The following is a 13,534-nucleotide window of genomic DNA, read 5'->3' as shown; positions in this document are numbered from 1 at the left end:
GTCTGAGTCTGTCCCATAACGTCCGTCCAGTAAGTCCACAGAGCAAAACAGAGAAACACAAAAACAAACAGAGGGCCCCTAGAAAGTCTTCCAACTCCTTGGAAGCAAAACTGAAAGCTAGCTTTTGAGGGGATTCCATGTCCCTCCAAAACCGATGAGGGGATTCCACGTCCCTCCAAAGACGACAGCCTCACGCCGACCAGCGGGAGCGACCCACCTCGTCTCAGACCTTTGAGGGGATTCCACGTCCCTCCGAAACAGATGAGGGGATTCCACGTCCCTCCAAAAGGGAGAATCGGAACGTCTTCCGAAACTCCCGGCCCGTGGTCCTCCAGTGCGTCCACTTAGACCACGTCAGGCACTACCAGAATTCCAGAAATGAGCTCACACAGAAAAGACAGAACAAACAGACACTAACCGTGGCCAGTCAGGCTCTCCGGGTCGGGGGTCCCTTGGGGGTCTTGGGGATCCCGGACGAGCCCCCAAATGTTATGCCCAGAATTCGTGATCCCCAAAGACCACCAGGGAGCCGAGTCCGATGCAAAAGCAAAGAGCCTTTATTCGAGCTAGCTCGAGCTCAGTCCCCTACCTGCACCGACGCAGCGGTGAGATACCAGGGAAAGAGAGCGAGTTTCAAAAGGACAAAGGTTTTATTGGGGCCTGGGGGCAGTTGGTGAGGTAATGGCTATGGCCTCAGCCGATTGGCTGGGGAGGGGTCCTGGGGAAGGGTCCGGCAGGTGAGGGAGGGTTTACTCAAGGGGAGGAGGTGTGGTCAAGGTGAAGGACACAGAACAAGATGGAGTCGGCTGGCGTAGGCACGCCCTTTCAGTACTTCTGGGAAGGGTTCCCTCCATTAGTCTGAAGTCCTTTCCTCCATATTTAGTTTTCTGTATCTCCAGTGTTTGAAATACCTCCACTGACCATGACTGGGGTTCAAAGTAGTAAGCTGGTGACCAAACACTCTTGCACAAATTTTTTTTTTCTGTTTTCTTTACTGTTGTTTTTTTTTTTTTATTGTAGTTAGGGCATTTAATATGAGATCTACGTTTTTCACAAATCTTTAAGTGTACAAAGTATGGTTAACAGTTGTTAACTGTAAGCACAATATTGTAGAGCATATCTCTAGAACCTGTATTTCTCACATAACTGAAACTTGATACTCATCGGATAGCAACTCGTCATTCTTATGTCCCTTCGGGCCCTGGCAGCCACTGTTTTGCTGTTTGCTTTTATGATTTGACTATTCTAGATACCCATATGAGTGGAACTGGGCAATATTTGTCCTTCTTGTAACTACCTTATTTCACTTAGCCCAATGTCTTCCAGGTCCGCCCGTGTGTTTGCATATTGCAAGATTTTCTTCTCTTTAAGACTGAATGAGAATCCATTGTCTGTATGTAACACATTTTCTTTATTCACTCATATGTCAGGGGGCAATTAGGGTGCTTCTACATTTAGCTGTCGTGAATAATACTGCAATAAACGTGAGTGCAAATATCACGTTGAGATCCCGATTTCAATTTATTTATTGTTTTAAGTTTATGGATTTTGAGAGAGAGAAAGAGTATGCATGGAGGAGGGGCAGAGAGAGAGAGGGAGAGACAGAATCCCAAGCAGGCTCACTGTCAGTGCAGAACCCAATATGGGGCTCCATCTCACAAAATTGTGAGGTCATGACCTGAGCCGAAATCCAGAGTTGGATGGTTGATCAACTGAGCCACCCTAGCACTCCATTATTTAAATTCTTTTAGATAAATACCCAGAATCGGGCTTGCTGGATCATATGATAGTTGTATTTTTAATCTCTCAAGGAACTTTCATCCTGCTTTCATAGTACCGGCACCATAAATTCCATGCTATACTACACAGCTATGTATAAAATCTACTCTTACTTGCAAACAAACAAAAAACGTATTCTAAAATTTATTTCGGTAAAGGTATGATTATAGTTACTGAAGGCCCTTTATTTACCAGGACACTATGGAAAAGGAAATGATGTGCTTGGGTCAGGGATCATTTCAAAGCTCAGAGGAAAGCAGTCATCTGTGAAGATGGCTACAGACTGAGGCATGTTTCCACCCCCCCCCACCCCGCCCCAAATCAGAGCTGCATCTCAGGAATGAAGGTTTGTCCTTTGAGGATGGATGAGAAGATACGTGTTCCCAAAGAAGGTATGAGCACCCCTAGAATTATTCCGTGGAAACACTATGTTGCAAAGTGTTTCTTAGTAACTCTAAATTTAGAGAAGCTGCATAAAGGTAAGAGTTCGTCTGTAGGAATGAGGTAAATTTCATCATCATCGGTCCCCTGCCGAATAGTCTAGAAGAGCTAAGGATGTAGATTCTCAGATACAATTTGGCATGGCAGAGGGCAGAGAATAGATCAAAATACAGGATTGTGCTCTCTTCTTTCATGTGTACAACTGCCCTTGAGTACCTTTTAAATGAAAAGGGAAAATATAAAGGTAATCGATATTGTTTTTAAAAAATTTTTTTTCAACGTTTTTTATTTATTTTTGGGACAGAGAGAGACAGAGCAGGAACGGGGGAGGGGCAGAGAGAGAGGGAGACACAGAATCAGAAACAGGCTCCAGGCTCTGAGCCATCAGCCCAGAGCCTGACGCGGGGCTCGAACTCACGGACCGCAAGATCGTGACCTGGCTGAAGTCGGACGCTTAACCGACTGCGCCACCCAGGCGCCCCTCGATATTGTTTTTTATTATGACTCCTTCATCTCATTATATATATATATATATATATATATAGCATCACAGGGGTGCTTGGGTGGCTCATTCCGTTAAGCGTCTGACTTCAGCTCAAGTCATGATCTTGTGGTTTGTGAGTTCGAGCCCCACATCAGGCTCTGTGCTGACAGCTCAGAGCCTGGAGCCTACTTCAGATTCTGTCTCCCTCCCTCTCTGCCCCTCCCCTGCTCGTGCTCTGTCTCTCCCTCTCTCTCTCTCAAAAATAAATAAACATTAAAAAAATAAAAATAAATATAGCATCACAAACTAAATGACCATTAAATGTCACTTGACTAATAAGACAATGCATTATGATATGAAACCTTGTGCATGTTCATCTGAACAACCAAGATAAATGAGCTAAAATATTTTTTAGAAACAAATAACTTTAGTGTTAACCTTTTAAATTCCCTGAAAATCTATGGTTTTGAATGTTAACCCAAACTTTAGATTTTTAGTAGTAATCAATATTATCATTTTGCAAAGTGAATTTCGATTTTGGCCCATTTTCTATTTGCTAGAAAATCTTTGGAGGTTAGATTTGCCAGATAAATCACAGGATACCCAATTAAATTTGAACTTCAGCAATCTCATGTGATTAGTACATACACTAAAAAAAAAAAAAATCATTCATTGTTTATTTGAAATTCAAGTTTAACTGGGTGTCCTGTGTTTCTATTTGCTAAATCTAGCAGTCCTACTGAGGTTACTAGTATGTGCCACAGATTAATGAATCCCAAGCTTACAAAAAACATAGCCTTAGAAAGACAGTGCAGGATCATGAAAGGGAACAGGTCTAATTTGCATCCTAAAATGTAGCTCAGCCTAAACTGGCCATGTGTGGAAAAGTAAAACCTGCTGATACAGGTTTTACATACACGTGATACACGAGGTGGCCAGGCCAGGGATTACCAATCACATTAACTTCTCAAGACTGATAAGGATTTAATGATCATAGCTTCAGTCTTTACCTATCATTCCAGTCTCCATCTCAAGAGAGACTACAATAAGAGAGGTAAAGAAAATTACAACAAAGTCCAAGAAGTAGGTATACCTATCAAACTACATCAGTCCAACTAGGAACGGTTGGAGATTTCTGTATTTTACCATGCTGGATAAAGTGGAGAGCACCTTGATGCTCATAGCAGCTGGAGAATTTGCAATGGGGATTTTAGGGAATGCATTCATTGGATTGGTAAACTGCATGAACTGGATCAAGAATAGGAAGATTGCCTCCATTGACTTAATCCTCACAAGTCTGGCCATATCCAGAATTTGTCTATTATGTATCATACTATTAGACTATTTTATACTGGGGCTGTATCCAGATGTCTATACTACTGGTAAAAAAATGAGAATCATTGACTTCTTCTGGACGCTCACCAACCACCTAAATGTCTGGTTTGCCACCTGCCTCAGCATTTTCTATTTCCTCAAGATCGCGAATTTCTTCCATCCCCTTTTCCTCTGGATGAAGTGGAAAATTGACAGTGCGATTCCTAGGATCCTGCTGGGATGCTTGGCCTTCTCTGTGTTTATTAGCCTTGTTGTCTCTGAGAATCTGAACGATGATTTCAGGTTTTGTGTTAAGGTAAAGAAGAAAACAAACACAACTGTGAAATGCAGAGTAAATAAAGCCCAATATGCTTCCATCAAGATTTGCCTCAACCTGTTGACGCTATTCCCCTTTTCCGTGTCCATGATCTCATTTCTCCTCTTGCTCCTCTCCCTGTGGAGACATACCAGGCAGATGAAGGTCAGTGCCACGGGGTGCAGGGACCCCAGCATAGAAGCCCATGTGGGAGCCATGAAAGCTGTCATCTCCTTCCTCCTCCTTTTCATTGCTTACTATTTGGCTTTTCTCGTAGCCACCTCCAGCTACTTTATGCCAGAGACTGAATTAGCTGTGATGATTGGTGAGTTGATAGCTCTCATCTATCCAAGCCATTCATTGATTCTAATTCTGGGGAACAATAAATTACGGCAGGCGTCTCTAAGGGTGCTGTGGAAAGTAAAGTGTATCCTAAAAAGAAGAAATCACTAATCACCACAAATGGATCTGAAGGCTATCATTTACTAGGAAGGAAGACATGATGTTTCTTAGTGGTCTTCAGTTCTTGTATTAATGTTGGTTTCATATGGTTAATTACTCTTAAATATATTTAATGTAACTATAATTGTAACTTAGGAAATCCCATGTAGAGACGATTTTGCCTCTTTCTCTTTGTCTCTTGCTCTTCTCTCTCTCTCTCTCTCTCCTTCCCTTCAGAGTTGTTTTTTTTTTAAACATGTTTCAGAACATACAAAAGTTAATATCCTAATATCAACTGTCAGAGGAGAGAGTATTTTCATAGTTAGGTCTAAATCATTTCTCTAGATGCAAAATTGTACAATGAATTCAGAACAACTGTAATAGCATCCCCTTGTTATTTGCATTCTTATGAAAAGCAACTCACTCAGTCCCCATGATCTTACTTACACTATTTTTCTCAGATCATCTGACTAGTCTCCACCTTCGGAAAAAGCTCAATATGGTGACAGCCTTAATCAAATGTTATGTAATTCTAGGAATGCGGCAGAAATTAATACTGATTATTAACACAAGCAAGATATGTATTGTGATTAAAATAAATACTGTCACAGCAAGTTCAAAAATTATTTTAGACTATAGATGAATGAAAGTTTCTCTGTCTGTGTGAGAGAAGGAGAGTTTATATAGAAAGTTTCTATAAAACAAGGTTGGCTAAAAAAAGAACTATTTATTGCTTATTGAAGTATATTTCTCCCCCCAAACAACGCGTAAGTTTGCTTTTAGCAGACTAGGACTATAGCGGGAACTGATGTCGTGATACCCTCATAAGATGAGATCTTCAATCAAAAACTTATGTACTGAGATGTTAAAACATCAAAACTGTCAAAGGAGACATTGATTCAATACGGAGCATCTCTACATTCCAGAATACTATTTGGATCATACATAAGTTATCTATGAAATGTCTATTTGGGAAACTTCAACAACAGCATGTCATTTATGTTGCGGAAAGGATATTGTGGAGGGATTGACCCTGTTATTAACCAGCCTTGAGTAGACATAAACTTTGCGCGGAGAAGAGAAAATGTTTATAAATATTCTCATCAATAACTCTGGCAAAAATAAAAATTACTTCCACCTGAGTTTCATATGGTAATCTTTCTTCTCTGAATCTGACAGTGCAAGATACAAATGGATTAAACCGATAGATTTATTTATTTTTTTATTATTATTTATTTTATTTTATTAAAAAAAATTTTTTTTCAACGTTTATTTATTTTTGAGACAGAGAGAGACAGAGCATGAACAGGGAGGGGCAGAGAGAGAGGGAGACACAGAATCTGAAACAGGCTCCAGGCTCTGAGCTGTCAGCACAGAGCCCGATGCGGGGCACGAACTCACGGACCGTGAGATCATGACCTGAGCCGAAGTCGGACACTCAACCGACCGAGCCACCCAGGCGCCCCAAACCGATAGATTTAAAAAGATGTATATTGACTGCCTTGTAAGTTAAAGAAACAATAGACAATTAGATGCATAAACTGAAGCTTACATTCTTTTCAATATTGACTTAAAGAGTACCTGTCTCCACCACCCACCTATGCAGAGACCAATTTATTTAGATTTATTAGGCAAGGGAACAACAACAACAACAACAACAAAAACCTTTGAGGGCTAAAGGAAATCCTGGAAACTTCATGTTTGATGTCTTCATATTGTGCACCCTAGAAACTTGATCATCTATCTACTCACATTACAAAAATAACACCTCAGTATCCAGTTTCTCTGAATAACAGCCAGGCCAAGGATACTAAGGTGGAAATAGAAGCCATATTAGGAATATCTTACTATACATAATTCCACTTACTGACGTATTGACGATGAAAATGATGTAGCCAAAACAAGTGGTTTAGCTTCTGAGATTATATTAATTCGGAGAAATCATGAAAAAATGGTAATAACTCTGAGTTGAAAGAAGCATCTGTACTATTTCTTTTACTCCTGGTGTTTGGAGTAGAGTTTTTTAGGCTTAGTCTAAGAGAACGAACATAGCCAACTGGTTACAGAAAGTGCAGACAAATTACTTCTTTTTGTTTGTTTGTTTGTTTGTTTATTCATTTTGGGGGGGAGGGGCAGAGAGAGAGGGAGACACAGAATTGGAAGCAGGCTCCAGGCTCTGAGCTGTCAGCACAGCCCCATGCGGGGCTCAAATTCTCAAACCGTGAGATCATGACCTGAGCCAAAATCGGTCGTTTAAGTGGCCGAGCCACCCTGGTGCCCCTTCCTTCTTGTTTTTATTTCTTATTTAATAAGTACATACACACTCACACGTTGAACATCTGCGTGTTAAGCTGACCCTAGGTGCTATAAATACAGGTGAAATGTGATAAAGTCCATGCTCTCACATAATGCATAGTCATGGAAAGCATTATGGAAGACTGATAACAATCAAGTAAACAAACTCAGGGTTATAAGTCATGACTGATGCAACTGAGAATAACTGGAGGAGAGGAATTGCTTTACATAGTGTAGTCAGACTAGACCTACCTGAGACACTGAGATTTCAAGCCGAAACTTGAGTCACAATTATAACCCAGTCATGCGCCATCTTGGACAAATAATATCCTGGTGAGTGCCAGTACCCTGAGGAGCAAGTGTTTGAAGAAGTAAGAGCAGAGTAGGACCAGAGCAAGGGGTGACTGACAGGATTGTAAAAAGCCATGTAGGTCATCAGAGGGAATTTAGACTTAAGTATAATGGGAACGGGCACCTGGGTGGCTCAGTCTTCTGACTTCGGCTCAGGTCATGATCTCATGGTCCGTGAGTTGGAGCCCCGCATGGGGCTCTGTGCTGATGGCTTAAGGCCTGGAGCCTGCTTCGGATTCTGTGTCTCCCTCTCTCCCTGCCCCTCACCCACTCACGCTCTGTCTCTCTCTATCAAAAAATGAATAAACGTTAAAAAACATTTTTTTAAGTGTAATGGGAAGACATCAAAGGAATTGAAACTATATGTAATGTAATTTCACTTATATGTAGACTTCAGCTTACTTTGGTTATAAGAATAGATATGGTATGTGTTGAATGGGGAGGAGTACAATTAAGGGGACCAACTACTAAGTTATAGTATAGTAAGCGGTCCCTGTGAGAAATCATAATGGCTCAGATTTGGATGGTGGTAATAGACTTAGGACTCTTTTTTTAAGAGACACACACTTACTTTCCTTTAATTTTAATTTTTTTTTTTTTGAGAAAGAGAGAGAGAGAGAGAGCTTGTGCACAAGTGGGGGAGGGGCAGAGAGAGAAGGAGAGAGAATATTAAGCAGGCTCCAGGCTCAGCTTGGAGCTTAACGTGGGACTCGATCCCACCACCGTGAGATCATGACCCGAGCCAAAATCAAGAGTCAGGCGCTTAACCCACTGAGCCACCCAGGCACCTCAAGACTTTTTAAAATTTAAATATTTTTATTTTTCTAAGTAATCTCTACACCCCATATGGGACTCTAACTCACAACCCCGAGATCAAGAGTCACAGGGTGCACTGACTGAGCCAGCCAGGCGCCCTGAGTTAGGACCTTTTTATTTTTTTTTATTTTTTTATTTTTTTTAATTTTTTAAATGTTTATTTATTTTTGAGACAGAGAGAGACAGAGCATGAATGGAGGAGGGGCAGAGAGAGAGGGAGACACGGAATCGGAAGCAGGCTCCAGGCTCTGAGCCATCAGCCCAGAGCCCAACGCGGGGCTCGAACTCACAGACCGCGAGATCGTGACCTGAGCTGAAGTCGGACGCTCACCCGACTGAGCCACCCAGGCGCCCTGAGTTAGGACCTTTTTAAATGGATGAATTCTATAAGTTGTATAGGTAAAGCAGATCAGTCTTATTACTTGGCTAGATGAAGGGAAGGAATTGAAGAAAAAGAAGATTCCAAAAACTTTTAGATTGTTTTTACGTTAGCATTTGAGGCGACACTGCCACCTGAAATGGAGTGGCAAATGTTAATAAGGGGTGGGAGGGCAAAAATAAAAAAACTATTTTTTTTAACATTTAACATTTTAGAGGTCTATGAAATAACCAAGTGAAAATGTCAAATAGCTGAATATATGAATCTGTACCTAAGGATTGAAATAACAGATAAATATGTGGACATCATCAACATATAAATGGGATTACCTAAAAAAGTTATAGAGAAGTGACACCAGATCTAAACCCTGAGATATTCAAATCATTGGAGGTTAAATTTCAGAGAAAGGACCAGCAGAAGAAGACAAGAAAGAGCTCCGAGGAAGATGTGAAAAAAAGGATGAAATGTCTGGTTGAACGGAAGCAAGGGATGTCATTGTGTTAGGAGGAGGGAGAGGTCAGCTTTCAAATGATGTTGAGAAAAACGGTAAAATTGGGAAAACAAAGTCACCATTGGTTTTGGCAAGATGGATGCAATTGATGATTCAATGGCAAGAGCAATATTAGTGAAGCGTAGGGACAGAAGCTAGGTTCTGTGGAAAAGGTTTAGGAGGGAATACACTATGGGAGAGCAGAGAGATGGTGAATGTGTAACATTTTAGTAAGTTTTGTTATTAAGGAGAGTAGAGAACAGAACATGGGAGCAAGACAAAATTTTCGTGTTTTCACTGGTTTTGTTTTTAAGTTGGATGATACAGTGTGTGCCTGCAAATTGAAATGATTCAATAGAGAAAAGAATAATAATATAGGAGAGGGGTAGTAATTTCTGGGCCAATGATGTTAAAATCATTATCTCTGACGTTAAAAGGTGGAACCCTCAGACCCAAGATCGGGCTCTTTAGGTGGATGAACCTAAAAATATGAAACGTCCAGATTTCTTGGAACCCTTGGGGCCAGCAAGGGCAAACCCTTACCACTTACAAGAGCAGGAGAGCGTCCCCACTCCTGAAAACTGTTCAATTGACTCCATTTGAGCCAAGTTATTCTGCTCAAGAAACGCCCTGCCACTCCTCATTACTTCAGGACAAAGTTTCAACACAGCCTAATAAGGTAAGTGCAAACTTACCTAATAAGGTAAGTTCCAAAAGAATATAGCTTCAAGCTAATACTAGCACATGTTGTTAACATTATCAGTAGAAATAATAGAGCATACTGGACACGGGTCTTGAGAGTGATGGATCAAAAGGTTCTCTTTATGCCGTCTGGGTATGGAGAATTTGTTGACCTGGGCACCCTCCATAATGATTTAGGGTTCGGATTCTGGCAAGGGCACATAAATCCAGCCCCAAAATTCTGTTGGGAAAGCTCCATGAAACTTGTACACAATGCTGGCCTCATGTATAAGGTAGAGTTGCTGCAATGCCATTGACATGGTATTAAGAAGGATCGGAAAGTTCAGAGAGATGGTAACGTCAGAAAGGATTAACTACGTAAGACCCAAGAAACCACCGCCTCACTATGTTCCCCAGAAGATCCCTGCAGATATTTTCTTCCTGACGCAACATGAATGTGCTGGTGAGGGGAACACTGGCATTACTGAAGACTCAATGATGGGATGTCCTCCGCAGGCCAGAATTGGCTGATGGGAGAGGCTGCCAGGAACCCGGGTTCCATGTACCCATGAATACATCGGAATTGCCTGTTGTAACACGGAACCAGCCTCACCATATTGAGCAGCAAGGCCAGCCAGAGTGCTAATCATCATATATTGATCTGCAGGAATCTGTGGTCAGCGTTAAGAAAAATGATATTCCTAGGATTCAGAGAGATAAACAATCAAGTAAGGTGCTTCTTGGATTATGTAAGAAAAAAAAATGAATGCTAAGAAGCTACTGTAATGGAAAAACATTATTCCTTCTCAAGCTTCCAACTCTTTGTCACTTCACTTCATTGCTGGGTCCCACCGGGGAATGACGTTGCCAAGTTTCATGGTACATGCCTTCCCAGTTTCAATCCTCCCCAAAAGGAATTGCATTCAATTGACAGAATAATTGGGACCTAGGGAAAGAGGTAATTATATTTTTTGAGAGGTGTTAAATATGAGATATGACCAGAGGGTCAGATCAGAGCAACTAAAATGGCATCATGATCTTTCAGTGAGAGTGGAAGCCCCGGGGGGACAAATCGTTCTGTGGCTCCATTGGGTCTGCATACCCACCCCGTGGTCATCTACCTTGTTCTCAAGAACAGAATTGAGATGGATGTGCTTAGCTCCTATCAGAACACAGTCCTGAAGTTTCTTAAGTTTTGGGTAGATAGAATGTTTCATTGAGTGGATATCAGCAAGCTTTGTTTTGTTTTGTCTTTGTTTTCTTATTAACGCAGTATTTATTTGTCTTCTCTCTGTCAAACCCTGAGCCAACCACTTTCCCTAGGCGGCTTGGGGAGGCATAGAAAAAGGCACATCCAGGGCAGAAGAGACACAGGAAAAAGACCTATGGGAGGCGGAGACAGCTCCTTCACATGACCAAGAGGATGCGAAAGGCCAGCATCAGGCAAAAGAGCCCCAGCGGTTCTGGGAGGGCAAAGCCTGGAAGAGCATAGGAGAAGAGCTGTTGCTTCAGAGAGGGGTTCCTGGCATAACCAGTGATGAGGCTCCCAAACCCAGTCCCAGTTCTGGCCCCAGAGTCAGCCACCCCCACCAGGGCAGCCCGGCCCCAGTGAACGTGGCTGCTGTGTCAGTGCCCCCTTGAAATGGTGCTGGTTCAGGGGACATGGGGTTGCCAAGCTGCTGAGCCTCTCATCTGTCGGCCTCTCTGGAATTAGCACCACTGCAGACAGTGTGGGGTTCAACAGCTGAGAGGTCCTCCCGATCAAGAGGAAGAGAGAGACGAACTTTGCACAGGCCTACATTTTCCGGTGATGAGGGCCAGGAGGGCTTCTCCGAGGGCAGAGAAGACGGAGCTGTAAGCTTTTGTCTTCCATCCTTCAAACACACGTACCAATTCGGTGCCAAAGAGGTGGCAATGCACATACATTTGGTTTCTTTGTAAAGCAGCTCTTGCATAGTGAGGTGTGCATGATCGGGTTTTGGATCAGTCTGATTCTTGGCTCACTGGGTAGATGCTAGTGGAGACTGTAGTTTCTCTGCCTGCTTTGGAACCAACCGTATAACTCCATTTTAAAAGACAAAATATTGTACAGGTAACTAATTGTGAGTCTCAGTTCAGGCCCGTGCTCACTGCGTACGGGGAAAATTCTTCCCCAAATGTAATCAAGATTTCCAAGTATCCAGAAAAGAACAAGGTGATTTGGCATTTAACTCCTGTGGGGTAAAATTTAAAACACGTAATTAAAGTTTACAGACAAGTACCCACGCCTATCCTTAAAATATGACCGGGCTGTAGAATCCTCTCTGTGACTGGCATTTAAGCGTGGCTGGGGGAAAAAAAAAAAAAAAAAGAATAGTTAAAAAAAAATTTTTTTTTAACGTTTATTTATTTTTGAGACAGAGAGAGACAGAGCATGAACGGGGGAGGGTCAGAGAGAGAGAGGGAGACACAGAATCCGAAATAGGCTCCAGGCTCTGAGCTGTCAGCATAGAGCCCGACACGGGGCTCGAACTCACGGACCGCGAGATCATGACCTGAGCCGAAGTCGGCCGCTTAACCGACTGAGCCACCCAGGCGCCCCCCAAAAAAGCTATTCTTAAACTGCTTGAATTTGTTGCCTAGAACTCTAAGTAGGGCAGAAGAACTTCATCTTTAGGGAGTGTTTCCTGTTCAGTTAGAATCACATGATTCAGCCCCCAAGGTCAAACGCATGCAAAACAACTTCTGCGTTGTCTTCTTCAATGTCTTCAAGTGGTGCTATTCTTGGCACTGAGGATATGAAGGTGCGTGAAACACTGTTCCTGTCCTCAAAGAATGTGAGATCTAATGGAAGATTTAGCTTGTACAAAATGATGGTCCCTGTCAGCAAAGTGGCAAAAGAACTATCGAAGTTGAGAGCAGTGGAGAAAGGAGGGCTTCCTGCAGGAGATGCTATGTGATCTGGACTTTGGAGAGCAGAGGCAGGGAAGAAGGCGAAGGGAAACGTGTGGCTAAAGCTATGCATACAATGTAGTATTTTCGATGGTCCCGGGACGCTGAACAATCCAGTAAGATTGAAGAGAACACAGGAAGGGAAAGCTGGAGATGTGAATTTCCAGATTGTGAAGAATGTTGCCAGGGACAAACTGTGATCGATCCTATGGGCAACAAAGAAATTTTTGGAGAGTGGGAGTAGCGTGATCATTCGATTTGCAAATACCTCAGTCTGGGGTATAAATTTTTATGTAAAATTTTGTTTTAGGAGGAGGGGTACCTCCTTATGAAGAGATTTATTTTAATGTCAGCAGGCTGGAAGTTCCTCCCAGTGGGCTGGGAAACAGCTCTTCTGGACAATGTTGGGAGAGAAGAAATGGGGAAGAGAGCTCTGAACTGAAGATAATATTGCTGGGCATGTGAGTAACTAGGAGAGCCCAGTTTTGGTATCTGTTTCTGAAAACAAAGCAGGGCATTTAATGGGTTGTGAATGTCCTCACCTGTTCAGTCATTTTAAATTATGCAAACCTATTGATCTGGATATAAGACCATGAGCTTTGCTGGCCAGTATTTAGATCGAAATGATAGTAACCCATTATCTAATAAGTTACTGTCAATTATCTTTAATGACTAGAGTTATTATGAGGCCTGTTCATTTTTATTTTTTATGTTTTTTCTTCCCCCTATGCTTTCAGTAAGGAATGGAACATTGGAAAAGATCACAGATGGGATTCCTACCTTGCTGGAATAGTAAAAAGAAAGCTCCTACTTTAT

General features: G+C 42.1%; 1 protein-coding gene and 1 pseudogene across 1 annotated transcript; one reads left to right on the top strand and one right to left on the bottom strand.

Annotated features, from left to right (window-relative positions):
* Nucleotides 1-3,851: 3,851 nt before the first annotated feature.
* Nucleotides 3,852-4,787, top strand: TAS2R7 (taste 2 receptor member 7). Its single transcript, XM_047867273.1, has one exon. It carries the CDS (start codon nucleotides 3,852-3,854, stop codon nucleotides 4,785-4,787), a length of 936 nt encoding a protein of 311 aa, XP_047723229.1.
* A 6,407-nt stretch (nucleotides 4,788-11,194) lies between these two features.
* Nucleotides 11,195-11,588, bottom strand: LOC125171032 (ATP synthase F(0) complex subunit C2, mitochondrial-like; annotated as a pseudogene).
* Nucleotides 11,589-13,534: the final 1,946 nt, after the last annotated feature.

The sequence above is a fragment of the Prionailurus viverrinus genome, chromosome B4 (assembly GCF_022837055.1).
Source record: "Prionailurus viverrinus isolate Anna chromosome B4, UM_Priviv_1.0, whole genome shotgun sequence".
In the NCBI taxonomy this organism is placed as follows: domain Eukaryota; kingdom Metazoa; phylum Chordata; class Mammalia; order Carnivora; family Felidae; genus Prionailurus; species Prionailurus viverrinus.
The sequence above is the reverse complement of the archived record's forward strand: the minus strand, read 5'-3'. Positions and strand labels throughout refer to the sequence as shown.

Excerpts from the sequence above, each read along its gene's own strand:
- TAS2R7 (XM_047867273.1), top strand. The coding sequence starts at position 3,852 with ATGCTGGATAAAGTGGAGAGCACCTTGATGCTCATAGCAGCTGGAGAA.